The sequence below is a fragment of the Ailuropoda melanoleuca genome, chromosome 5, assembly GCF_002007445.2.
Source record: "Ailuropoda melanoleuca isolate Jingjing chromosome 5, ASM200744v2, whole genome shotgun sequence".
NCBI lineage: Eukaryota > Metazoa > Chordata > Mammalia > Carnivora > Ursidae > Ailuropoda > Ailuropoda melanoleuca.
In genome coordinates this window covers 55152247-55179260 of record NC_048222.1, presented here as the reverse complement: position 1 = coordinate 55179260, position 27014 = coordinate 55152247, and the positions used below count along the sequence as shown (strand labels likewise).

Below are 27014 nucleotides of genomic sequence, written 5' to 3'. Positions count from 1 at the left end.
GATTTATAGCCCATAAAGGTCAAATCTAGAAAAAAAAACAGTGGTTATTCTATCCCTTCCTTGCTCTAATCCTGATATTAAATCCATTTTTCTTTTTTTTTTTTAAAGATTTTATTTATTTATGCGACAGAGATAGAGACAGCCAGGAGAGAGGGAACACAAGCAGGGGGAGTGGGAGAGGAAGAAGCAGGCTCATAGCGGAGGAGCCTGATGTGGGGCTCAATCCCATAACGCCGGGATCACGCCCTGACCCGAAGGCAGACGCTTAACCGCAGTGCCACCCAGGCGCGCCCCCTAAATCCATTATTCTTAAACTTTAACGGCAATTCAGAGAGAATTGGAGTTTGTTCTGGTGCAGTTACTTAGAATCAGTTTGGTCCTTTCAACACCTGCCTTTAAGTTTTCTTAATCTGAGTCCAGAGCAGTCTTTAGGGTTAATTTATCACCATTAAGGCAGCACCCTTCTGAAGGTACTACCTCTGTCTCATGAGGGCACTTTGGCTGGTAGAAACAAACTTTTCCATCCCACATTCTAGCCACCCCAGCCTCCCCAATCTCTTAGGATTTTTCCTTCCCTATCCTGTGCTCTGGAGCCTGCTTCCAGGCAGTCAGCTGGGACAATCACAGGGTTTGCCTTGGTTTTTGTTTCCCTGTGAAACAAAATCAGAAATCGGAGTCCTGTGCTAGTAGTTTTTCAGCGTCTAAAGATCATGATTTCATGTAATTTCTCTAGTTTCCCGGTGGTTTAAGGCAGGAGGATAAATCTAGTCCTTTTTACTCTTGGTCGGAAGAGGTAGTACCCTAATTAGGTTTTAATTTCATGAAGGACATATTCCTATCCTTATAAATTATAGGGATTCCTGAGTCACCTGATTAAATTCAGTATAGTAGTTGGAAGGAAGAGGCACATTTTACTCTGTGGGAACACAGAACTGGAAACTCCTCTGTATGTTCTAGGTTGGGCCAGGTTATTAAAAATAATGTACTGGGGCGTTTGGGTGACTCGGTTGAGTGTCTGACTCTTGGTTTTGGCTCAGATCAATGGTCTCAGGGTCATAAGATCGAGTCCTGTGTCAGGCTCCACGCTCAGTGCAGAGTCAGCTTGTCCCTCTCCATCCCCCTCAGCCCCTCCCTCCTCTCTCAAATAAATAAATAAAATCTTTCTTAAAAAAAGATAATATACCTACAATTGGGGGATGCAATTAGCATTGAAAGGAAGAGCTCCTTATTGTGGCAGTTAAGCGCTGGTTAAGAAAGAAAGGAGTGGAAGAGGACTTCTGAAATCTCTCCATCAGTGTGAAGCTTTGGAAGACTTGTGTCGACAGACAATACCAGACAGGCCAGGAGGGCACGAGCCTTGGCCTCTGCCTGGAGCAGCCCCAGGCTAAGAGCTCTGTGGTAGGCCAGCCTGAGCTGAACTCTCCCCAGCACTGGGAGTGGTATTTGGGAATGTTCTTTGTGGGAGAATACTGTGGAGTTTGAACTGCTGATTTGTCTGTGCATAATAGGGTTTTTGGGGGAGGGTGAGCAGGGAAGAGGGTTGTTGTTTCTTGAAATTTCCTTCCCTGGACATTGAACTTATAAATGAAAATGTCAGACGGTGCCATCTATCACATCCCTCCTGCTTCTGGACTCAAGTCTCAGCTTCAGAATCCTTTCAGCCATAGCCCTTCAGGTATCCATTTCTTAAATAGTAGGTAGTCTGAGTTACCACTCAAAATGAAGCCAATTTATCCGTCTTAAGGAGTATGTAATTAGTTTATAACAACCTCCTTCACATTAGGGGACTCCCAACTTGTAGATTGCTACAAGGAGCTCCCCACTTTACCTCTTACTCTGACTTATTTCCTGTCCACAGTGACTGTCTACCCCTAATTAAATCCAGAAGGCCTCCAAGGAAAAGTAATTTGCCATCATAACAAGGTAACATTCATTGAGTGTCACTGGGTCAGAAATTGTTCCAAACACTATTATGTGCTTAATCCCCCAAACCCCTGTTTGTATTTTCCTATTTTATTGATGAAGAAACTGAGTCTTGGGGAGCTGAAGTGACTGTCTGAGGTCACACAGATACCTAGTAGTAGAGTTAGGACATGAGGGTTTTATGATGTCCTCTGCCTATTTTCTTATTTCCTTTTTCCTTTTCTTCTTCCACACCTTGTGGCTTTGGTGAGGAGCCGCTGGCCCTTTGGGAGCTCTGCCAGTTAGAGGGCGCCATAACTTCTGTGAGCAGACTGACAGGGAGGGCTTTTCTGACTGGAGAGAGACGTATTTGTTTTTTCTTTTCTTGGTTACTTACAGATTTGAAGCCACTCTGAATGCTGAAAGTCCAGGTAGCCTAAGAAAATTGAGAAATTACAGTAATTTGTTTTTAATTTGGCAACTGGGTCAGGAAATTAAATAATGCTGTGATTATTTTATTTAATTGAAGCAGGTAATTATAAAGCCAGAAGAAAACTATTTTCAACAAGTTAACCGTTGATGATTGATGATTCACTGTTTTTATTGTTTTGTATTAGAAAACAATCATCACAAAAAAATGAGTGATAAGCAGATTAATCCATCATACGTATACAGATACACAGAGAGGCACCTGTATAATTATTTAATGAAATAAACATGTTCAAACTATTAACTATTTTGTTTGTATATGTGAAAGATCTTTTTTAACGATTATTTCAGCCACATCATTTTTTTTCTTTTAGAGTGCGCACGTGGGGAGGTGTAGAGGGAGAAAGAGAGGCTCCATGGCCAACGTGGAGCCCCACTTGGGGCTTAATCTTATGACCCTGAGATCATGACTTGAGCCAAAATCAAGAGTCCGACTGAACCACCCAGGCATCCCCCAGCACATCAACTTTTAAGGAGGTACCTCTGAGTATAGTTTCTCAGCCAGTGTGCCCTGGTTGCTCCCAGCAGGGTATAGTATAGAATCAACAGACCACCCGTTCCTGACTGGAGTGCTGGGAGCAAGCCCAGGGCTGCAGGACCAGAGCTCAGGGGGTGTGAGTCTGGGGCATGGGGATGGGCCAGCTGACTGAGGCCCAGTGTGAGGCTTTACTAACTGGTCCAGAAAAGTGTGGCTGCCAGTCCCAGAAGCCCAGAGAGAAGAGGGGGCAAGTCTGGTCCTCTTGCCGGGCTTCCCCCAGTTCTCCCCAGACCCCACACCAGAACACAGAGGGGGACGGGAGCCCTGGAACATTGGGGCTGCAGGAACAGAGCACAGAGCTGACAAAGAGTGGTCATCTTTCCTCCTTCCCTGTTTCTTTTCTTTCATCATTTGAGCACCTTTTATAGGTCAGTCAGGATGCTAGGTCCTGGGGAATGAGATCAGATCCTTGCCTTTGGGGAGCTCTTGATTTGGGGGAACTATCTGGATGGCAGAGTGCAGCAAGGGTGGGGACACAGATGTCTGCAGGAGCCCCACAAGCTGTTCAGGAGGGACCTTCTCCCTAGTAAGGCTGTGAAGTGTCTTGGTTCCTCAGCATACAAAGGAGCTGTTACCTGTTACTCTGGATTATTTCTAAGTAGAGTGACCATGTCATTAATAGTGGAAATTAAGATACTTTTGAAAGTGAATGAGAGCTTTATATATAATTTAAATTATAAAATTTTTTAAAATACTCATTGATCAACAAATTGGCTTATTGGTGGATTAATAAAATTGATAAAAAGCTGTTTCCGACAAATTTTTGGAAAACATAACTGTTTACATTAAAGCGAAAGTTAATGTCTTTATATTGATTATATGATCATTTAAAAAAAATAAGCAGAATTATTTTTCTTATGTTCACATTTCTTAGCTATTTCTGTCCTCAAAACCTCAGCACCTCTTCTGTTCAAAAAACAGAGATGTTTTTCTGAAGAATGCATTAGAAGATATATGTTACTAATTTTTTTCTTAAAATTGCCTGCAGTCACCTTCAGAGTTGCATTTTGTAGTTCTCAAGTTTGACATTGTTGATATTAGTAAGGAGGGCACGTATTGCATGGTGCACTGGGTATTATACGCAACTAATGAAGCATCAAACTTTACATCGGAATCTGGGGATGTACTGTATGGTGATTAACATAATAAAATTAAATTAAAAAAAAAGACTATACTATATTCCTTAGATTTTGGCAATTTTTCATTGAGATATAATTCATATAACATAAAACCCATCATTTTAAAGTGTACAATTCAGTGGTTTTTGGTGTATTAACTATGTTGTACAGTCATCGTCACTGCAGAATTTCCATCAACCCAAAAGGAAACCCTGTGTCTATTAGCAGTTAGTCCCAATTTCCCCTCTCCCCAGCCTCTGGCAACCAACTAATGCTCTATGTCTATGGATTTACCACTTGTAGACATTTTTAAAAACGGCATCATACTATACGTGGCCTTTTGTGTCTGGCTTCTTTCACTTCGCATAATGTATTCAAGGTTCATTCATCTTGTAGCATTTAACAATCCTTCATTCCTTTTTATGGCCAATAGTATTCCTTTGTATGGATATACCACATTTTGTTTATCCCCTTCAGTTGATAGACATTTGGATTGTTTCCACTTTTTGGCAATTACGTTTTATTTTATTTTTATTTTTATTTTTTTGAGAGAGAGCAGGCATGAGTAGGGGGTGTGGAGGGGCAGAGGGAGAGGAAAAGAGAAAATCTTAGGCAAGCTCCATGCCCAACACAGAGCCCATCTCAGGGCTCGATCTCATGACCCTGAGATCACAACCTGAGCCAAAATCAAGAGTCAGATGCTTAACTGACTGAGCCACCCAGGCGCCCCACATTTTGGCTGTTATGAATGGTACTGTGAACATTAGTGTACAGATTTTTATGAGACTATGTTTTCTGTTCTCCTGAGTATGTATCTAGGAGTGGAATTGCTGGGTCGTATGGTAACTCCATGTTGAATTTTTTCAGGAACTACCACACTGTTTCCCACAGTGGCCACACCATTTTACATTCCCATCAGCAATGTTTGGGAGTCAAGGCAGCCTAGGATGGGACACGCTACAACCTAGGAAACCACTCTTTACCCAGGCAAGCGACGATGACCTCACCTCCTTATATGCAGCCCTGACCACCTCCCTCCAGAGTCAGCCTCCTCTTCCAACAGCCACCCAGAAATTTCCCAGAGGACAGAATAATGTCAAACAAAGTGACTGCAGTGAATGACTCTTCTAAAGTCCTAAAAGCTGCCATTACCCAAAACAGGCATCCAGCACGTTCATTTATGACTTGCCATAAATACCAGCACCAGCAATGTTATCATCTAATGGGGGGTTGGCTTCACAACACTTTAGAAAGTTACAACATCATAAATAATCTATGAATATGTTATTTCATCTGCTCTCATAATTTGTCTGCTCCATCAGTTCTGGCCAATTTTAGAAGTTTCCATGTAAATATATACATATAATGGCAAGAAAAACATGAAAATTGAACAAAATGAGGTCAAATATCACATTTAATCCACAAATATTATGATAGAATGTGAAATTGTTTTATGGGTGGCTGAAGTAAATCTGTCTGGCAGGGGAGGGAGATGACGTGTGTTGCCTCCGGTCCAAAAAGAAAGGATGCCTAATAGGGAAGCAAGCAGCAGGCCTCTTTAGAACCTCTTTTTCCCTAGTTAGTGATGTACATCATTATAAATGATTTGGTGCTGTCCTAAAATACTAGACCCAGTACATTTATGTACATACAAATTTATACTGACACTCCAAGAATAACAGAAAATACTATTTTATAACACTTGAAGCCCTGTGACGCATCTGGAAATGTGCCGTAGAAGAAAATTAATTCTGAAATGGAGCTGGTTCCCATTGATCGTCACTAAAAATCATTCAGGCGAAAATGAACAGTTTGGGCCTGACTCTATGAAGGTGTTAATTAAGGGCACAATTACAGAAATGGGTTAACAATTATTGCTCACTCTAGTTTTCTTAAAAAATATGCCTAGAGTATGATCTGTGATTCTTCTTTCTTGGTGTCTGGAATCCTCTCCTGCTCTCCTTTTCCAGCTACTTGGGATTCTCTGGGGGAACTTTCTTGATGCCTTTGATTCCCAGGTGTGCTACAGGTTTGGCGCAGGCAGATTTCAGGTTGCGGAGGTTCAAGCGTAGTACTCGGGACACACTGGGGAGGGTTCAGCTGCTGTTTGAATGTCCATGTTGTGTAGCTAAACTGGTGATAGAGTAGGTTAAGAAATCACTGCTTAGTGGTTTGCTGGCAACTCACTTCCTCCAGACTTCCTCTCAAAGGCTCGAAGTGGACTCAATATTATTTCCAGGAAGGTATGGAAATGGAGGCAGTAAGGGTATTGATTTGGAGGACACATGGGACTAAAAGGATTGCCTAGATCTGGAAAAGTTGGTTCTCCCTCCTCTTGAGACTTCTGTTTATAAGGGCAGGAGATTTGGCTTTGGAGGGCAGGTACCTGCCATGTTATCTGCTGTGGAAGTAAGCAGCAACAAAGGGGGAAAGAAAAAAAAAAATCTGATATACAATTTAGCATAAAAGAAACACATGACATCTTATATCTCACAAATTCTTTAAATTTATTTATTTTTTGTAACAGTGGTAGTTCCAGGACCCCTTTGGATAGTGAATGCCAGTGATCAAAGCTTTTATTTATTTATTTTTTAAAGATTTATTTATTTATTTTACAGAGAGAAAGAACAGGCGTCCATGAGTGGGGGGAGGGGCTGGGGGAAAGAGAGAATCTCTCTCTCTTTTTTAAGATTTTGTTTATTTGTCAGAGAGAGCGAGTGAGAGAGAGTCAGGCAGAGGGAGATACAGACAGGCTCCTTGCTCAGCAGGGATCCTGATGTGGGACTCAATCCCAGGACCCTGGGATCAAGACCTGAGCCAAAGGCAGACACTTAACCGGCTGAGCCACCCCGATGCCCCGACTAATACGTTTTAAACACCTCCTGCTGGAGAGTTTTTCTGTCGTCCTGGTTTCAGTGGAAATTCAACAACCTCTGGGCCCTTTTATAAAGCACAATAGGGGGCTTACAAGAAAGAGGATGGAGTTAGGAACAGTCACAAGTAGATACACCCAACAGGTAAGGGGTGGAGGGAAACATACCGAATATTCAGGAAGGTTTGGACACTGAAAGTGAGGAACAGTGAACTTTTTATAGAACCTGGTGGAACTCAAGGAACCATCTCTGAGATAAACACCCTTATTCAAATGCCACAGACACACTGTTTCCCTAAACACAGAGACTTGAGGCCTAGCGGTTTTTATGCTGCAGCAAAAGATTTGGGTCAGAACCAAAGTTTTAAAGACTTTTTATTGAAGAAGTTCAAAGATTCATTGGCCAGCAGCCAAGTGTGGTCCGATTTGTTTGCATTTCCTCTGGGAACTCTCAGGCAAGTGAGGAATTGGCCAGCCACGACTGTGAGGGTCACCCACTCCCCTGTGGGTCCTTTCTTCCCAGCATTTACGACGTAGGGGAGGAGAGTCGGGAGGAGCCCATTTCCTACAAAGGCCGTGTTTCAGCAGCCCAGTCAAGCTGCGGTTCTCTCCTGGGTGAAGGGGCTCCAGTCCCCCTCACATCAACCTGGCATTAATTAGTTCACAAATGAGATCAGTATCACTCAGGTTGAGAGACAGCGAGAGGAGAGGTGGGAAGTGAAATGTCATCACTTCTTCCTTCCGCTAATGGTGGTCAGAGGACCTGCTCCAGGCTTGGAGGCACCACACATGCGAGCCCACCGGCTGGTTTTTCTTGTTCCCGTTCTTGAAAAGCTTAATGTCTACCAAGAATCTTTCAAGCATTCCTGTTGTTTGTAGTTAACTTAAGAGGATTTTGGAAAATTTGTCAACTGGATTTGACTTTAAAAAATGAAAAAAGATATTTTTCTGTGGTTTTGGGAATTTGAAAAGCAGGTGCTTGTGTCCCACACATGGGTATACATAATACATACAGCATGAAGACGCCTCTCCTTTTCTTGGGATTTTGATCACACTGGTAGGGAACTGGGTAAAAATGTGAAAAGATACCTGATTGCAAAAAAGTGAGGAGGAGGAGGATTTAAAGAGGTGGGCCTTTGGTTCTCCCAGATTGATGAATCCAGGAGATTCACTGCTGAGCAGAATTCACAACCTCATCAGTGGTTTTAACATCCATGCAGGTGGTGAACCTGAAATCTGGAGGTCATACATATAAAGGCATGATAGGGCATTGGGTGAGAGGGCAAGAGACCCAAGAGTGAAGGCACCACTGAGGATTCTGGGAAGATGGTGGAGCAAGAAGCACCAGGAATCTAACTCCCCAGCTGGACAACAATTGCACTGAAAGAATCTGTCTGATCTAACTATTTTAGAACCCTGGAGTCTATTGAATAAGACCATCTTGCAACTTCCAAGGAAGACTTGAATGGTTAATTTTGGTCAATTTCAGCTTTTAGTACAGTAGCAAATACCTAAAGATTCCACAGAAAAACCTGTTAGAATTTATATATGAATTCAGTGAAGTAGCAGGATACAAAGTCAACACACAAACGTCAGTTGCATTTCTATATACTAAGAATGAACAATCTGAAAAGGAAATTAGGGAAATAATTCCACATACAGTAGCATCAAAAATAGGAACTAACAAGGCGAAAGACCATACAATGAAAACTACAATAAAGTGCTAATAAAATTAACTTCAAATGGCTCAAAGATTTAAATGTAAGACCTAAAACTATAAAATTCTTGGAAGAAACATAGGGCCATAACTTCATGACATTGGATTTGGCAATGATATCTTGCATATGACCCCAAAGGCACAGGCAGCAAAAGAAGAACTGGATTTCCTGAAAATTACAAAAAAAAAAAATTTGTGCATCAGAAAACAGGGTAAAAAGGCAACCCACAGAACAGGAGAAAATATTTGCAAAGCATATGTCTGGTAAGAGATTAATATCCAGAATAAATAGAGAATTCCTAAAACTCAGCAAGAACAACATAAACCCAATTCAAAAATGGGCAAAGGACTTGAATGGACATTTCTTCAAAGATATACAAATGGCCAATAAGCACGTGAAAGATGCTGAATGTCATTAATCAGTAAGAAAATGCAAGTTAAAACCACTGTGAGATACCATCTCACACCCATTCAAATGGCTACTATCAAAAAAGCCCCAGAAAATAACACATGTTGGTAAGGATGTGGAGAAATTGGAACCCTTGTGCACTGTCAGTGGGAATGTAAAATGGTACAGCTGCTGCGGAAAACAGAAGAGTGGCTCCTCAAAACATTAAAAACAGAATTACCATATGATCCAACAATACCATTTTAGGGTGGAATAATTAAAAGCACGTCTCAAAGAGGCATTTGTACACCCGTGTTCGTAGCAGCATTATTCACAATAGCTGACATGTGGAAACAACCCAAGTGCACATGGATGAATGAACAGATAAGCACCACGCGGCACAAACACAATGAACAGAATCTTCTTCAGCCTTAAAGGGGAAGAACATTCTAATACACGCTACAACGGGTGAATCTTGAGGACACTATGCTAAGTGAAATAAGCCACAAATAGACAAATACTATGTGATTCCACTTATAGGAGGTGCCCAGAGTAATCATCGTAGAGACAGAAAGAATGGTGATTTGCAAGGGCCAGAGGGAGGGGGAATGGGGAGCTATTGTTCAATGGGCACAGAGTTTCAGTTTTACAAGAAGAAAAGGTTCTGGAGATGGTTGGTGGTGATGGTTGTACAACAATGCGAGTAGACTGAATACCACTGAGCTGTACACTCAAAAATGGTAAAGACGTTAAATTTTATGCTCTGTGTATTTTACTACAGTAAAAAAAATTGCGGGAAAAAAGTGAATATGGCTGCCATGGTGTGGAGAAGCAAGACGGAAACACTTGAAATTCCCTGCCCCTGACAAATAAATGATGAGCAAAGGGGCCTCCATCTACATAGAATGGAGGGAAGCAGCCCATTGATTTCAATGAAATCAATTTCATTGATTGAATTTGGGGAATCATCAGGATATGGCTTCATAATCTGAACCATCACTTTACTTGGTTGGTCTCTCCAGAAACGAGCTGCCATTGTCTGATCAGAGGCAAGAGGTGTGGGGTAAGCTCTCACTCTTGTGGGGTTTTACTCAGTCCCGGCCAGGAGGGGCCTGGTACACCAGCACCTTAGTCCTTCCCTGTGCTAGTGTACCCAGAGTGAGGGGTACTTGGCTCTTCGGGGAGGCCTGTGAGCACTCACCCCTACAACATGGCTGGAGCTCCCTCATCCCTTTTTTGCTTCATCGGCTACAAGATCCCTTTCTGAAAGGTAGCCTCCAGCTTTCTTCCTCTGGCGGAAAGCCAGCTCGCCTTTGCTGCAAGAGAGCTTGGATAGGGACCACCGAAGGGGATGAGTAGCCCTGATCAACTTGCAACCATGTGGGACCAAACGTCCATGTGCCTGGGAGCCTTTCCCTGTGTCTCTGTGTGCCCTGGCTCCTTTCTTCCTTCTTGTCTGGGAGTCCTGTGGATGACTGGTCTGAGCCCACATTGGACTTTAAGATCATTTCTCCGTGAGCTGAAAGAAAGGCAGGTCTTTCTGCTCCTTTTACCTCTAGGTTCCAGAAGAACCCTGCCCCTCACTGGCATTTCCAGAGGGGGCCTTGGAAAGAAAAGAGCCCAAGAGGGGCCTAGCAGAGGATGCCATCTTTAACGTGCCCCTGAGGGACTCTTACTCTTCTTGGAGAAACTGGATCAAATTGCATTTCCAGATCAGCATCCTAGGTCATTTTCCTTAGAAGAAAATTTTCAGAGAGCCACCTTAGAGGGTAATTCATTAATTGAGAGACAAGAAATAGAAAAAAAAAAAAAACATGGCAAATGTGAAACTCACAGCATGGCTAGGACTGCATAGGTCGCCTCCTGCCACCTTCCCCATAGTTCCCAAGGCTCTCGGCAGTGGAGCAAACGGATGGTGTCCACTGCAGCGAAGACCGCTGTCCTTCGGGCCCTTGCAGCCGGTGAGGACAGGGCTTGTGATAGCCCCAGGTGAAGGCGTACGTGAGAACAGCAAGTATCCAGCGGGTCTCGTGGACACAAAGGGAGAATGTGAGGGACTCCGTCTCAAAGCTGAAAGAGGCAGGAGGGTAAAACACCTCTGAGAAGCATAGAGATGGAAAGGATGGCAAGTCGAGCCCCCTATACTGGGGTCAGCGAGCTCTGTGTCTAAAAACCACGCGGGAGTCTGATCATAATGCAGAGATTTGGCTCAGATGGTTTTGGCGGTGGACCGTGCGTTTTTCAGGGAACCATTCCCTGTCCCCGGGAATTCTGATGCAGGTGGTTCAGGGTCCACGCTTTGAGGCCCTCCACCTCACGATACCCGAGCTGCTTCTGTGCCCCCCTCAGCACACGGCCATCGACTCAGCGTCCCGTGCTGGGGCAGCAAAAGGACGAGGGAGCTGCCAGCTGCAGGCGTCTCGTGAGCCTGCCGTCCTCACGCTTTGCCGGACCCACGTGCCCAGGGAGGCCGCCCGTCAGGAGGCTGCTGAGGCTTGTTCTCACGGGACAACACAGATGATGCTTGAGCCTCCACCTGGTGCAGCACAACGGGTCTCAGTCGCGCAGGCCACTGGGAGGTGCTTGCTCCGAATCTATGACCCAGGGCACTGCCAACAGTGAGAAAGTATTGTGCTGTTGGGCAGGGCCAGAGCGACTTCGCTACTGCTCCTGAGGCCCGCGCGGGGGAGGGAGGTGACAGCTAGAGGACCAGGTTTCCTTCTGAGGGGGTGGAAATGTTCTAAGTTGTGTACTTGTGCGGGCACACGTCTGTGAATATACACCAACCCACTGAATTGTGCACTTTAAGTGGGTGAATAATAGTATGTTTTACGAATTCTACCTCAATAAAGCTGTTTAAAGAAAAAGTTCATCACATCAGGTGCGGGAAATACACTCTGTACAGACACCTGTTAAAGATGTTTCAAAGAATGCTATTTGTACATACGAATATAGTGTTATCTCAGTGACACAGTGTGTTTACCGCATAGAGGGAAATTGAGTTTTACTAGTCGAGGGAAAAAATGATCTGAGAACTCCATACAAATCTCATTTGTGGAGGGAATGGCTATATTAATGTACTTTAAAATAATTCTGATAATTTCCTATGATATTTGCCTCAAATCAGTAATGACTTATTTATAACTTTGCTTATTACCCTGTTATCTCTACAGAGATACGTTACTGAGTCCGACACATCTCAGTTTGAAATGTATGTCTCAGGAGAGGGTTGGTCCTGCCATTGAATCCCAGTGGGCCCCAGCTAAGCTGTTGACTGACTGGCTTTCTACCTTGGCTCACATTGTTCCCTTCTCTGGTCCTTATGGAATCCTTTTTTTTTTTTTTAATTTTACTTATTTATTGGAGAGACAGAGTACAAGCAGCAAGAGCAGAGGGAGAGGGAGAGAGAGGATCTCAAGCGGAGTCCACACTGAGTGCAGAACTCCGTGCAGGCCTGATCCCAGGACCCTGAGATCATGACCTGAGCCAAAACCGAGGGTCAGACGCCTAGCCCACTGTGCCACCCAGGTTCCCCGGGGGTCCTAATTTTACCTTGCGTTTTCTAGCTTAAAGCTTTTCCCCTCTAAAACCGTGAACTTATATCTCTGATCAAAAGTCCTGAAGGGGATCATTGAGGAGTCATTTCTCAGTCTATTTGGAAGCTATTGGTTCATTTAACTACTGAACTGTTTCCCTTCTAAGAACCATACAAGGAAAAATTGCCCAGAACTTCTCTCCTACGATCCTCAGAACACAGAACTATGGAAGAAGAAGGGTTCTTAGAGATCTTGGGGAGCTCTGTGTTCACGACTCGAGGGAGATGGAGTGCAAGAAAGTCACCAGGTAGCAGGTGAGCTGAGACTAAACCTTCTGACTCGTCCCATGTTCTACACTTTGCACTGCCTATGAAAGCCACAAAGAAACCCCCAGATACCTGTCTCCCCCAAACCAAACCCACCATCTACTTCTAAAATCAAGTTGTCGCTGTTTCTGAACCACAAAAGGGGCTGCCCCATCCCACCACTGAAGGAGTAAGACCTTCTCCCCAGGAAAACGCAGCTCTGGAAGGCGGAAGGAGCGTAGTCACACAGAGGGAAGCAGCCCACAGGCTCCTCCTTTCCAAGTGACAGAGCCTGGAAGAGTGCTTTTCTCCCTCCACAACATAACGAGTTGCCGCTCCCCGGCTAGCCTCCAGCATTCGCTCCATGCCAAGCTCTGTCTTCCATCCAGCCCCTCCTTGGGAGCCAAACCCCAGACTCTCTTGTCCTAGGAACCAGTCCAGAAGGGCTTTGGCAGTCGGCAAGGAGGAGCTTTATACCACGGCCTGGGGGGCCCGGCTGCCCAAGCTCTGGCTGCCTGGCTGGGTGGCCGGGACCCCTACTCTGCAGAGCCCTGCCCCAGCACTGCAAAAGAAGGACAAGGAAGAGAAATGGCAGGTTAGGCAGAGATCGCTTACTCTGGCTGGTTCTTCCTTCTTCTGGGTGTGGAGGAATTCGATGACACCAGTACCTGAGTGGCATGTGCCTTTTTATTAAGTTCAGCCAAGGAATTAGCTCCTGGGATCCCAGAACCACACACACTCTTTACGCCTGGGATTCTGCACTCTAATAAAGCTGGCACTGGGATAGAATGTGAGTGGGTGCAGGCAACTTCTCTTCCCTGCAAGGTTTTTCCTCTATTTCCTTCCTTGGAGGGAACAGGGCCTGCAGTCTCTAGTGATGGCCTGTCTTGTAATTTTGAGTTTCATTATTCGGATTGCCAGGATGGGTTGGTCAATTCTTTGGTTTATATGTGGTAGATTTTCCTGGCCAGTTTCAAAGGGCAGGCAGGACATGTGGGAGTCCGCCTCCTTCTCCAGCAGGCCTACATGTCCCTCAGCTGTTGTAAGTCACCATCAAGCGCAAGGTGACATTTGTTCTCTGCAAGCTTACACGTTCGTATGTTAACATTTCTCAAAACTGAAAACCCATGGACCCCGAAGACCTACAGACCCACCTAGCTGCAAAAATACATTCAGTTAAATTCTTTCACTTGAGCTGATCATTCGGCATGAATGACACTGTAAACACAAAGAGAAACTCAGACCCTGAGGCTAGCTGGAATCCTCCAGCTATAAAGTCTCACCCCCATAAGATTCAGAAGGTACTTACATTGATGTTATTTGGAGAAAAAAAGTTGCCAGAATGAAACAAAAATCCAAAACTCCCTTTACAACTCATGGCCTCTTTCCTTTCCCCTGCTACCACACCTTCTTTCCCCCAAGCCCTTGCCAGGACTCTCGGGGACTCCTAGATGACATTTTGGGGAACGGGTTGTAGAAGAGTCTTCCCCCTAACACAAAAAACCTCCCCTGTAAGGAAAGAGCAGGAGGTGGGTCTGGTCTGTGGCCCCCACAGCACAGTCAGACTAATTAAGGGAAACTGGCCGCACAATTCTGGGTTGGGAGGGCCTTGGGGACCTCTCAGACTTCAAGGCCATCTGATTCATGACTGTTGTCAACGTCCCTTTCCATTATTGGACAGCTCCTGCTAATGCAATGTCCTCACAGCCAAAGTTAGCTGACCTAGAATTTTCACTGATTGGTTTTGCTCTTGACACCTGAGACCCTGTTGAATTAAAAAACAAAACAACCCCCAAAGATGATGGGGCAAAGGGTATGCAGGCCTGATTTGAGCTTTTTTTCTTTCTTTCTTTTTTTTTTTTTTTAAGATTTTATTTATTTATTTGAGAGAGAGAGAACACAAGAAAGGGTGAGGGGAAGGCAGAGGGAGAAGCAGATTCCCCACTGAGCAAGGAGCCCAACACAGGGCTCTATCCCGGGACCCTGAGATCATGACCCAAGCTGAAAGCAGACGCTCAACTGACTGAGCCACCCAGGCACCCTGAGCTCTCTTTTTAAACAAAATATAAATGGATGTAAGCAGTTCATTGAGTAGCCAGGGAATGTACTGATTTGCTTCTGAAGAATGTACAGATGGGGAGATGGGGGTTCGGAGGAGAAGCACAGATGGAGAAGCCTTTTCATTTTGATTTGTCACTGAGCAGAGACCTGGAGTTGCTGAGGGTGTCAAGACTCAACAGATGCAAAGCCAGGGAGGAAGGGCGCCACAGACACGGCAGGCCCAGCCGGCAGAAAACGAGGTCCTGCAGGGCTCGGGTGCCTGAGGAAGGACACGCACCCCGGGACGGGAGGGTGGGGATTTCAGCCCAAGTCCTCTGTCCTCCCAGCGGACAGACCTGGGTGCTCACCGATGGCTGAAGACCGAGGGATGTTTCCCGACGACGGGGGCAGACTGCTCCTGCCTCCCCCACCCTGAAAGAGCGAGTGCTGTCTGCACGCTTGCCTGCCGAGCGAGGCACTGCTCTGACACGCACACGGGCCCTGCTCAGCGGAGGGGTTTTGTACTGCTGCTTCTCGTGAAATCTGCGTTCTTTTGGGTGCCACCTGAACGCAGATATTCCAACTTTGCTGTTGTGGGTTCTCATTATTGAAAATTTTGTACAGTTCTGAGCACAAATGCACATCTACAGAGTACTGTTTTGGAAAGCATCAAGCATTTTTTTTTTTCAGCCAAAACAGCCTTTTCGGGCCACAGAGTGATGTGGGTAAAGTCCTTAGGATAAACCAATAATGCGATTCTTTTTCTTGGTTCCCTAGATTGTTATGTAAAGTGTTTGCAATTTGTAAGCTTCTTAGCTGGCTGATGAAACTTGATAATCACTTGAGTTTAGATGCCAATGGTTATGTTTAAAATGTACACATGGGGTTGGTCTGGGCTATTTTTATAGGCGTATGGGTTACTTGTGCCCGGGTAGCCCAGCTCCCCCTGGCTACTGTTCATAAGCTTGAGATACATCCAACTGGCCGTTCACCAGGGAGCCCCTTGGCTGCCTCAGTGGGGAGGTTTAAGGCAGCAGAACATATTTTGGTCTACACTCTGCTTTTGCACTTGCTGAGACATGCTGGTGGAAGTGCTGGTCCTTCTCTGCTGAGAACAAGGAGGACCCAGTTTCCTTAGGACTCACGGACTGTCAGGCACGATGTGTGCCACCTGCGGAGTGGGGAGAACATGGGGATCCCGCCTTCTTTCCTTCTGTGTCTCAGATGGACAGAAGATAGTTCCATCCATTCCTAGTAGGTCTGAATTCTCCAGGTAGCTATTAGTACAAAAAGGACCTGCTGCTTCTAGAACCATCTCTCAAACTAGAAAGGAGTCCTTAATCCAACGAGTACACTGAGGCAGGCATTGAAGACTCTATGTGAAAACTCAGCTGTTGCTGGGCTGCTTGCTGCCTGGTGGGCGACCGGGAAGGAAGGAGCCTGTCGCCTGCAGCTTCCATTGCCAGAACGACCTCCCCAGGCCACACGGGCACAGGGCATCAGTGTTCAGTCCTCAGGTCTTCGAGGAGGGGCTGGAGGCTGACCTACCTGTTCCTTATTCCCTCCCAGACGTCCTTCCTATGAACTAATTTTTATTTTGTTTTTAAAAATTCGTCTATTTGAGAGAGAGAGCGAAAGTGAGCATGAGCTGGGGGAAGGAGCAGATGGAGAAGCAGACACCCCACTGAGCAGGGAGCCCGATGTGGGGCTCAGATCCCAGGACCCTGAGATCGTGACCTGAGCTGAAGGCAGATGCTTAATACTGAGCCACCCAGGCGCCCCTCCTATGAACTACTTTTGAGTGTGGTAGCTGGAGAACTTAACTGATGGTTTGCACTGATGTTGACGTGAGGCTGCGTGGCCACTGGAGGCTCACAGGATGTCGTTTCACACCCTCCCACAAACCATCTTCTGAGGGGCTGAGCCATGGGCTGAGCTAATGTGGAATTTTGACATTATCCTCAGGTATAAAAGCAGAGTGGGATGGGAAGTGATGCAGGAAGAGCAAGTCTCCTAACAAGGTGCCCGCAGACAACATGAGAAGGCGGCAAATACCCTGTCTTGATGTTTGTTGAGTTGATAAGAATCTGTCAGAAGCCACAGCACGAAAGCGAGGCTGGGAGCCGGTCAGAGGAGGCAGCCGTGTGTCCGTGAGCGAGCTGCCCATGCCCCCACCTCATGCCCCCCCACTACCCCCCGGGGGTCTGCGTGCACTGCTCCTGATATCACTGTCTGCATTCAGTCCCGTTGTTCCTAACGCTGTATCGAACTCCAAGGTATTTTATTTTGGAATCACAACTCCAAAACCTCTTGTTTGAAGGGCAGTTTCAATTTATTGACAAACCAAAGAAACTAGCACAATGGGACTGTGAAAGGCCAGGAGGGATGGATGGGGTTCGTTCTGCCCGCTCTCCCGCGCTGCTGGGATGAGCCCTCCCGCAGCTCACGGGGCGGCGCCCCTCGGAGGGGGAGGCCGGGCCTGCAGGGGGCACAGTTCTCTGCCCCTGTGTCGGGAGTGGGAAACTCCACACCCCACCCTGCTGGGAAGACTCCCTCTGCAGGATCATAAACCTGCACCTGGCACCTAAAAAACACAACTCTTGGAAAACATTTTTCTAACCTGCAGCTATGCTTCTTCATACCTTTGTATTCATTCTGAAACAGCACATGTAGAGACAGACTGTAAACCCGGCCCACTAGACACTATTACTCGTTTCTTCTCTGCTACTGCAGTAGTCTAGATGCAGGTCGATCCCTCTCACACTCCAGAGAGAAAATATAAGACCTTACGTTAGAGTTTCAAAAGCGTGAACGTACGCGGCCTCACAGCAGCCCTGGGAGGTAGGCAGGCGGGCATCGTGGTCCCAGGATCCCGAGGATGGCCGTACTGGTGAAGCTGGGAACCGTGTCCTCCAACTCCTGGTCCAGGGCTCCGTCACACCACGAGATGAAGCGAGCTCACCTTGATGAGCCCAGCAGACTTCCGCTTAGAAGAGATGAAATGTCCTTCATGCTGGCAGACCAAGGTGATTGGAAGTGCAGAGCTCGTCAGTGGGCTCAGGGGGAAAACACACCTGAGTGAAATCCGGCCTCAACAGCAGACAGGTAACGAGGGCAGGACACGGGCATCTGGGACAAGGGTTTCCTGTTTTCTGGGCTCTAACCTGGACCACACCGGGTGCTGCGACTGGAGTCGGCAAAGTCCAGGAGGAGAGAAGGCATTCAGAGGACTTTCTCATCTAGCAATTTGTTGATTCCTTCGCACATTCTCTTGAGGTTGGGCCGACAGTCTCCATCCAGACTGTAAAGGGTGGCGAGGAACTCCGCGTCGGCAAAGTGGTTGAAGACGTGGTTGATGCGCCCGTGGGTCCGGGGCGTCAGGTGTCGCTGCACCAGTTCATGCACCAGGTCCTTGCACTCGTGCAGGAGCTTGGAGAGCACGTTCCTGTCAAAGGTGTATTCCACCTCGTAGAAGCTGACGATGGTCATGGCGGTCTGGTTCAGCTTCTTCCTGAGCTTCTCCACGGTAACCACCTCCTCCTGGCTGAACTGGTTGTGCCGGTAGAGGATTCCGATTTTGATTGCCACCTTGATCAAGTCTTTCATGATCTTGTGGGCTTCCTTCTTGTTGTGGGTGTGCTCTTTGGTGACTTTATAGAGCTCATCGAAGATCTCGCTGCTGGTGTCATCAATCAACATGTTCGCCACGGTTTTGCTGGCTATTTTGCTCAGGATCTTCTTCTGGGCTTGAAGGGCAAGGCTCTTGGAACTAAAAACATCAGGACCTATCGTGAGGCAAGACAGAAAAGTTATAGAAATAGAACCATTTATTACATTTCTACAAGTGAAACACACTAATTTGAGCTTACGTTCCTAGAGCAACAACTCACGCCTTTCTAGCCCACAGCTCCCTCACCAGACGCCACCAAAACCTGGGACTGCTCCAGCGTCCCCTCCACATACCAGGCCTGTACCCTCTTGGATCTTCTAAAATGCACTCTTCCTTCTCTGGAAGTGGCCTCCTCTTCTCCTGGCCACATCTCACCTTTATAGACCTCTTCACGCATAAGGCTTTCCTGACCCTAGTAGCTCACAGAGAACTCCACCATTCAGTTGTGCAAATTACTGCTTAATGACAAGCACGTAGCACGAACGCCAGTGCCATTCTCAGGGTGGACATGGGTAGCTGATCATGGCAGTCTTTTTGACTAAGCCTCAGAATCCATATATTGAGTCTAAGGTGTATTTTTCTTACGTTTCCTATCTTGGAAATTGATACGTGTCTTACAGTCACTGTTGCCAGGGGGCACTTGTGCTGTGGTTGTCATTATCTACACGCATGGGAATTTGCACAACAGAAGCTGGAGATTTGGGAGAAAAGTCAAGAGCACCCGAAGAAATACTGCCTCACCAAGGCTCTCAGTTGGCATAGAGAACAAAAAGGGCACTGTGTGCGAAACACACGCATCGACAACTCCAAGTCAAAGATGCTTCAGACGAGTAGTACTCCAAATGTGAAGAAGTTCAGAAAAACCAAAGTCAATTAATTTCTCCTATTTCCCACTTTATGAATGAACAAGAGTAATAGATGTTAAAAAAAACCCACTACGTCTAAGTAAGTCCAAAAGGATCTTTCAATAAGTATAAAATTTCTAAGTAAAAAGAAAGCAGTCACTCATAATTTAATTGGCAGCACATTTTTCTTTCTTAAGAGCACGTAAAATAGCATCTTACAATCGACGGTGTCTTAGATTTGATGAAATAGTCCATGAAGTCGCCAATTAGCTAGCGCTGGCATTAGAAACCTACTGGCTGTCACTCTACAGTATGTATGTGTATTATTCTTCCAGAAGAGAGGCAGGTTGCCCGAGGACGGAGACAGTGTCTCCCACAGCACCCAGCTGAGCTCTGGGCACAGGGATGAAATGGTGTCTGCTAGGTAAAATACCAGAGAAACATTGCAGAAGAAGAAGAAAGTAGTAAAATACAGTGCAAATTCATATTTAAAGAAATAGTTTTCCTTTGAGAACTGAAGACCCTTCTAGGATCCATAGAGACTATATCCAGTGCTCTGTGGCCACAGGGAAGTGACAGATGGGACAGGCAGAGTGGACACGTGGCCACACACACCAGGTTCTAGAGGCCTCGCCTGGCTGCCCCACGTCATGTTCCACGCGACCTGCCCACCCTGGACTCATTCGCTCAGTGGACAGTGATTAACACCGATGCTCAGGTCTCACCGACAGGCTCAATAAACACTCCCACACAATTCAAACGAGGCTCATACGCACTTCGTCCACCCACCTGCCTCCTCACGACGGGCTCCGCCTCGCTCCCTCAGCCCTAGGCCCTTCCGAGACAGCTGCTTCTGCTCTCAGGCTTCTAGCTACAGGCCCCGAGGGGCGCGGGCCGGACTGGGGCTGGTGTGGCTGGAGCAGCAGCAGTAAGGCAGTCGGGGCCACGGGCGTCCTACAGCCCAGGGAGCGCGCTCTCTCTAAAGGCTGAAACCACGGAATCTTTGAGCAACTTCCCAGTCAAGTGACCCTGACTTGGGTGAGACGTTCCCTCCAGTCGAGGAGCAGAGGGAATCAACGGCATCTCTTGACTCTTCTTTACCATGAGCAAGCCCAGGCCGCCTGATTTATGTCCTCCCAGAGTTTGTAGCAAAAAATATTTCTGCCCCGTCTGACCATCTAGCATGGTCACCAGACTTCTGTGTGAATGACTTTTGTTCCCAAAACAACAAATTCGTATTCCAAAGACAAATACTTGCAAGTATGGGGATGCTCAGAAGGCTGGCTGTGGGCTTAGAAGGCAACGGCACAGAAGAAGCTGAAGACTTTCGAATAGTGGCCCTGCACTAAAATAGCTGTTTGCCCACTCAGGTATTCTGCTGACGGGAACGATGGAATATAGATGGATCCTTTCCAGAATATAAAAAAAGGAGTCATTTCTTTCTAGATACAGCTCCTACAAGCTGCCTGAGGATGAAGAACATTCAGAGGCTCTCCAGAAATGCACCAAGCACGTGCTGACACAGAAGCAGCAGATCAAATACGCATGTGCCCATGGAATGTACGTTCTGTGAGAGCGGGGACCTGCGTCTAAGCCCTACTGTGTGCCCGGTGCCTCACGCACTGGTGGCACAGGGCAGGTGCTGGGGGGAGGAAGGGAGTGCTGGCTGGCTCTGCGCCAGGCGCTTCACGGTTTTTCACTCTAACTGTTGGGTGAAGCTGGCATTTTTAATCAAGGCTTCCTTGCTAGTCTTTCCCTCTCCAGCAATCCCAACATTCTTCTCTCGACCAGTAGCTGTCACACCTTTTGCTCATATATTCCCATGAGAATTTTGAAAAACTACGCACCTCCCTGCACCCTTAACTTGACAGCAAGGGTAAAGAGTTATAATTTGTGAATAGATACAATTTCTAGATATTATAAAGGGAGTATTTAAAAATTAGCCTGTTAAATCATTCTTTTAAATATGTCCAATATAACATAGCACTACAGTGATATAACACACCATTATTGTCCATTTAAAAATGATAGGGTCAAGCTCTTCTTTAACAATTAGAAATGTTAGGAACGCCTGGGTGGCTCAGTTGGTTAAACCTCTGCCGTTGGCTCGGGTCATGATCCCAGGGTCCTGGGGTCGAGTCCTGCGCCAGACTCCCTGCTCAGCCGGGAGTCTGCTTCTCCCTCTCCCCACCCCCCACTCCTGTTCCCTCTCTCTCAAATAAATAAATAAATCTTCAAAAAAATAAAAATCTTCAAAAAAATTTAGAAATGTTACATTGTTCTTCCCCCCCGAAATTGTATCATGTATGATGACACCCAGAGAATTTTAACTTAATATATTTTTATGCTTGAAAATGTTTTATTTGATCAATTCATCATAATTCTCTATAGCCAAAGGATGCATACAAATTGAAATTTAAATTAAAAGACGATTCCAGTGATCATAAATCTCCAAGCCTTAAAACATTTCTTCTAGAGTGAGTTATTTTATTTTGGGGTAGAATATAAAATACTAAAATGTTGATAAATACTAAACATAAAAAGTAAATTTTTACTGGAAATGCACCTCCATATGAGATGTGTAGGGCTGGATTATGGCACCTGATCAAAGAGGCACCACCAACACTGGGGCCTCGTTTCCTCCCTGTGTCTGATCAGGGAGATTCTGCCCCGCAGGGTGATATATTTGTCCCAGTACGAGTCTTCAGGGTGAGAACGCTGACTAAAACAGTGGCAAGGAGAGAGGTCCACCATGCTTTGACCTCACGTTGTTTCTCAGACAGGAAAGCATAGAAAGAGTAGGTATTGAGGTGAGAGAGAAAGAGGAATTGGATCTATAAATCAATTCCCTCAAAATTGTCCTTGTCTGCACATCACATGGGAAGTCTCTGGACTCTCGGCGGTGTACACACTACACGGAATTCTCCTCCAGTGAGAGTAGCAGTGTTCCAAGAGATGATAAGAAGAGCTCTTTGGCGATAAAGAGTTTCTTGACCAAATAAGTTGGGAAATCCTGGGTTAAGCAATTAGATTCTTTTCTGTGAGACTTTAAAGTACTCCTTTAACACATTAAGGTGTTTTATCGACTCTCTGAGAGGGCTGGGTGTGGTAGGCAGAATAATCCCCCACCCCACCCCATAACCAAAGATGTCCACATCTTAGTCCCGGGAACCTGTGAGTGTGACCCAGCAAAAGAGACTTTGCAGATGTGACTGAGTTAAGGATTTGGGGATGGAGAAATTACCCTGGATCATCCGGTGAGCCTGATACAATCACAAGGGTCTTTCAAAGTGAAGGAGGGGAGGCAGGAGAGAGTGGGCCGGATGTGATGGTGGAAGTAAAGGGTCAGAGTGATGTGATCGCTGGCTGTGAAGACGGGAGGAGGGAGCCACCAGCCAAGGATGTGGCTGGCTTCTAGAAGCTGCAAAAGGGAAGGAAACACAATCTCCCCTAGGGCCTCCAGAAAAAATGCAGCCCTGGGGGGACACTGATTTGTTCCCCCTGTAAAACCCACTTAGGATTTCTGATCTCTAGAGCTGTAAGAGGATACATTTATGTTGTATTCGTGTTGTTCAAAGCCCCGATTTGCTTTGTTATGGTAGCAATAAGTCAGGTGGACGGAAGTGATGTAGCATTTCCCAAGTTTATCTGGTGAAGGAATCCTTTTTGTCTGTTGAGCAGAGCGATCAACTGCCCTGGTTTGCCAGGATTGAGGGGTTTCCCATATAGCTGACTTTCAGTGCCGGAACTAGATAAGCGACAGGCACATTGGAACAAGTCGGTCACCCTATTCTGAAACCACCAGTGAGGCATACATCATTGAATTAAAAATTGAAGAACAGAGAAGTGATACAAGTTCCAGAGGGCGGCAGAAAATCATACATACCTGCCTGTCATCTCAGCAGCTAAGTTGTACACTCTCGTTGCCACATTTACCGATTTACCACCCCTCTCTATTTGCTTTCTGTAGTCAACCTGAACCCTTTTTTGTTCATTTTGGGCAAAGTTTTGTCCTTTGTTTGCTCTGCAGTTACTGAGCACTTCCTATGAGTTTGGCTGTATATGAAGTGCTACGGGGGAAATCACCCAAAGCATCCATTTGGGTCCCGCTCTGAATATGGTCCTGCAGGGACAGGAGACACAGACAAATGGAACAAAATGCAGAAACATGCGAAATAGCCCCAAAAGGCCTGAGTGAGAACAGCTGGGGACAGCTAACGGCGGACTTGAATGTGGATAGATGGGGATGGCTACCATGTTATAAAGTGGTTTCTACAGTCAAAGATACAGGCCAGTAATTTCCCCCTGATCGCAAAGGCTTCGGGTGATTTTCCTGCTAGGTTTTCAGCCATCTCTACTGTATAAGAATGTGCTATTTACCTATAAAGGGATTTAGGGTAAAGGCTTCCAGGGTGACGGCTCAGGAAGGTCACGGGTATAGCGTCTCTGAAGCCTGAAATATGAAGAGCCTAGAGCAGAGGAGCCCATGTGCTATGGATCATCAAAATCACCAAGAAAGCTTTAAGAAAAATAGCAACAAACAAGTAGATTCTCCCAGTCTACCCCAGACTGCCAGGAGGAAGATCTGCAGGAGAGGGCTGGTAATCCCAAACTCCCTAGGTGGCCCTGACATGCTGCCTGTAAGACCCACCGATCAGGACATGCCCAGCATGGATCCGACCGAACACTAGTCCCACTGGGCGCCCTGGGAGAGAAGGGTCTGTGGTCACTTACAATGAGCTTGTGGATGACCACAGATTATGGTTGGCTCTTGGGGATTTGCCAAAGGCTTATTAAAGGCTTTGAGAAGCCCCACAGTAAAGATACCTGTGTAGTTTTGTTTAGTCTACCCACTTCTCGAACTTACTGAACCTTACAAAATTTGTACACACACACAATCATCTTGTGGTAAATAGTACGAGAAACGCTGGGATAGGATTGGGAGAAATAAAATCAAGATACTCTGGTCAATTTTGACAACTCCCAGGGATTTGCTGGGCAGGGGTGAGGAGAACCAATGTCTCCAACATGTGTGCATGATTAAAGGGAGGGCGTGTATAATGAGGGAGAGCCAGGGGGGCGGTCCTATTCAGAAGACTTCTGCACAGAGAAATCTTGGGCCTGCTTCCTTCCATCCATTCTTCTCTCTCAACCTTCTGCAGGGGCCTATGTGGGTGATATTTCAGGGAACAACACTGCTGGCTGAAAGGAAGAACACGAGTGTTGGGAGCCAAGATCAGGAGTGGACTTAGATATTTGGGGAAACAGGCCTAACCGGTGGACACATATTTGTTTTGGGAAAACACCAAGAGATCCAGGTTGGGTCTTGGCGAAAACTGTCCCCTTATTGCTGTGGACAAGCGTTCGGAAGGTTGTTCTGGCCAGGGACAATTCTCTTAACCGTGTCTGTACAAAAGTTCCCGTTCCCCAGCCATGAAAGCTAAAGAGTTGTTTATGACACCTCAGAATATCTGAGAATGGAGACAAAAATGTGATTATGCAGCTAGTATAGAGCTCCCCTGGCCAGTACCATGAGACGAGATGGAGAAAGCTGTGAAACTGATCGCTGTAGCATAAACAGGGCTTCCTCGCACCAAGATTGATGGAGAAGCTCAAGTGAGAGCCATGTGGGCTCAGCGCTCTGAGAATAAGCCCTCTTAGAATATTTACAAGGAAAAGAAAAGTACCAGAGTTACGTTGGGAGATTGGTGTGACAATGGTAGCCAACTAGTTTGGAGAAAGCAAAAAATAATTTAAGTGGGTCCCTCGTTAAATGGAAAAGTGCTGGGGCCGGCCTGAGTTGATGCTTCTATAAATGATATTCAGCTGTAGTACGAGTGACGTGTCCACATTTCTAGACAACACTAAGTTCTCCCAGATGGTGAAATGCCAAACTGGTGGCAGTACACAGCAGGAGGATCTTACCGAGCTGGGTGAGTGGGCAGAAAAGAGGCAGATGCGCTCCAGCGCGGTGAGAGCAGGTAGCACATTTTGGGCAGAATAAAGCATATGCTGGTTATGAGGGATGAGGAGCACTGAGCATCCGCCCAGGATGTGCTGAGGTCCAGAGGCGCTGGGGGACAGACTCCACCCTTCTCTTCATACTCTCGGGACTTCTCTGCTGCCAGTTAAGGAGTGCGTGGAAAACGTGAACGCGAGCGTGGATAGCTGCGTCAGAATGATATAATCGGGAATGATCTGTTTAATCATAGCCAGTGCTACGCACAGGCTCGCGTCCCTTCTGTAAACAGCCTAAGATGATGATGGCAAGGAAGAGAGTCAGCTGAAAGTGGGAAGTAGAAGTCAGGAGTGGAGACGGAACCCGGAGCAAAACAATGTGTGCAGCTCAACGAGCACCATCTGTCAAAGCAGGAGACCCAGCGTACGAGGAACATGGGAGGGGCAAGACCCCGAGCAGAGGGCGATTAGTGGCAGTCCAAATTTCTGGCCCTCAATCACTTACATGTAACTGTTGGGGGAAAAGTTCAAGCAAGCCTCCTTCAGATGCAGCAGCCTCAGAAACTACTGGAAATTTCATGATGAGCACCTGTCTCTCTGTTCACCTGCACATGCACCTAGAAAAGCTGAGGGACTTATCATGTCCCTCAGGCTCCCTCCTTCACTACTGATAAGGGGCCAGGAGCCAGTGGGGAGAGCGACACCCCCTCCCCTCCCTGCCTGCTTTCTTGTCTGTTCTCTGTGTGAACGATGAGGAAGGGGTTGGCTTTGGGGGAGAGTGGTCTGCAGGATGGGATATCCATGACAATGACGAAACACCTTCCAGAGAAGACACGGCCTCTGCTTCAGTTCTTGGTTGTCCCTATGTAGCTATGGGGACAGACTATTAAGCAACCTTAAGTAGTGTTTTGAAATGCGAACCTAACAGAGTTATAGTTTCCAGGAAGACTACTAATTGAGTTGTTGCATCTCCAGTGGAGTCAAACGAGAAACACTGTCCTTCCCTTGTATAAAGCTGTGGCTTGAATACTGCGGAATATTAGAAACATGGCACTGGAGGAGGTGAAATGCAAGGAGACCGTTGAGGGATGGTGGGGTCTTTGAGTTAGGGACAAGCAAACACCTGGATCCGCCCCTCTCCACTGAGAAATGATCAAAGCTTAGAAGCCCATGGAAAAAAGCCTTTGTTGGTCTAGTCCCTTTCATACTTGAATGAGATGGCATTTTTGAGGCTTAGAAAAGATATTTTTGGAAATTTTAAAAGGCATCACAGTAGAACTTGGTTGGCCTGGGAGGGTTAGGAATGCACTTTTCTGACTGTAGGTCAGTCCAGCACACCCTTAAGCCTTCTTCCGGGCTGGGCCTCCCCTCCCCTTTCCAAGAGAGCCACTGCCTTGAGTGCTTATCTCCTGGGCTCACCTCTGCAGCTGAGACCTGAGGTCCCCTTAATTTCCACTACTGCAGTAAGAAGCAAGCAACTCGTGGGTCCTCCAGGTGGGGTCGCCATGACGTGCTGGGCAGCAGCCTCTGCTGGGTAACACTCCACGGTGTGCAAAATGAAAATACTAGAACCTTTGTTTCTGTCTCCTTGTTTTCTTAGGAGAGAAGTTAAGCTTTCCTAACACTGAACATGCAG

General features: G+C 46.4%; 1 protein-coding gene across 1 annotated transcript in view; it reads right to left on the bottom strand.

The window, feature by feature from the left end:
• Positions 1–17114: 17114 nt before the first annotated feature.
• TNFAIP8L3 (TNF alpha induced protein 8 like 3) overlaps positions 17115–27014 on the bottom strand; it is a 34809-nt gene continuing 24909 nt past the window's right edge. The window contains exon 2 of the mRNA XM_034660984.1: positions 17115–18690. Within this exon, the coding sequence (XP_034516875.1) occupies positions 18128–18690 (563 nt within the window). The 3' untranslated portion in view covers positions 17115–18127. The remainder of the gene's footprint in view (positions 18691–27014) is intronic.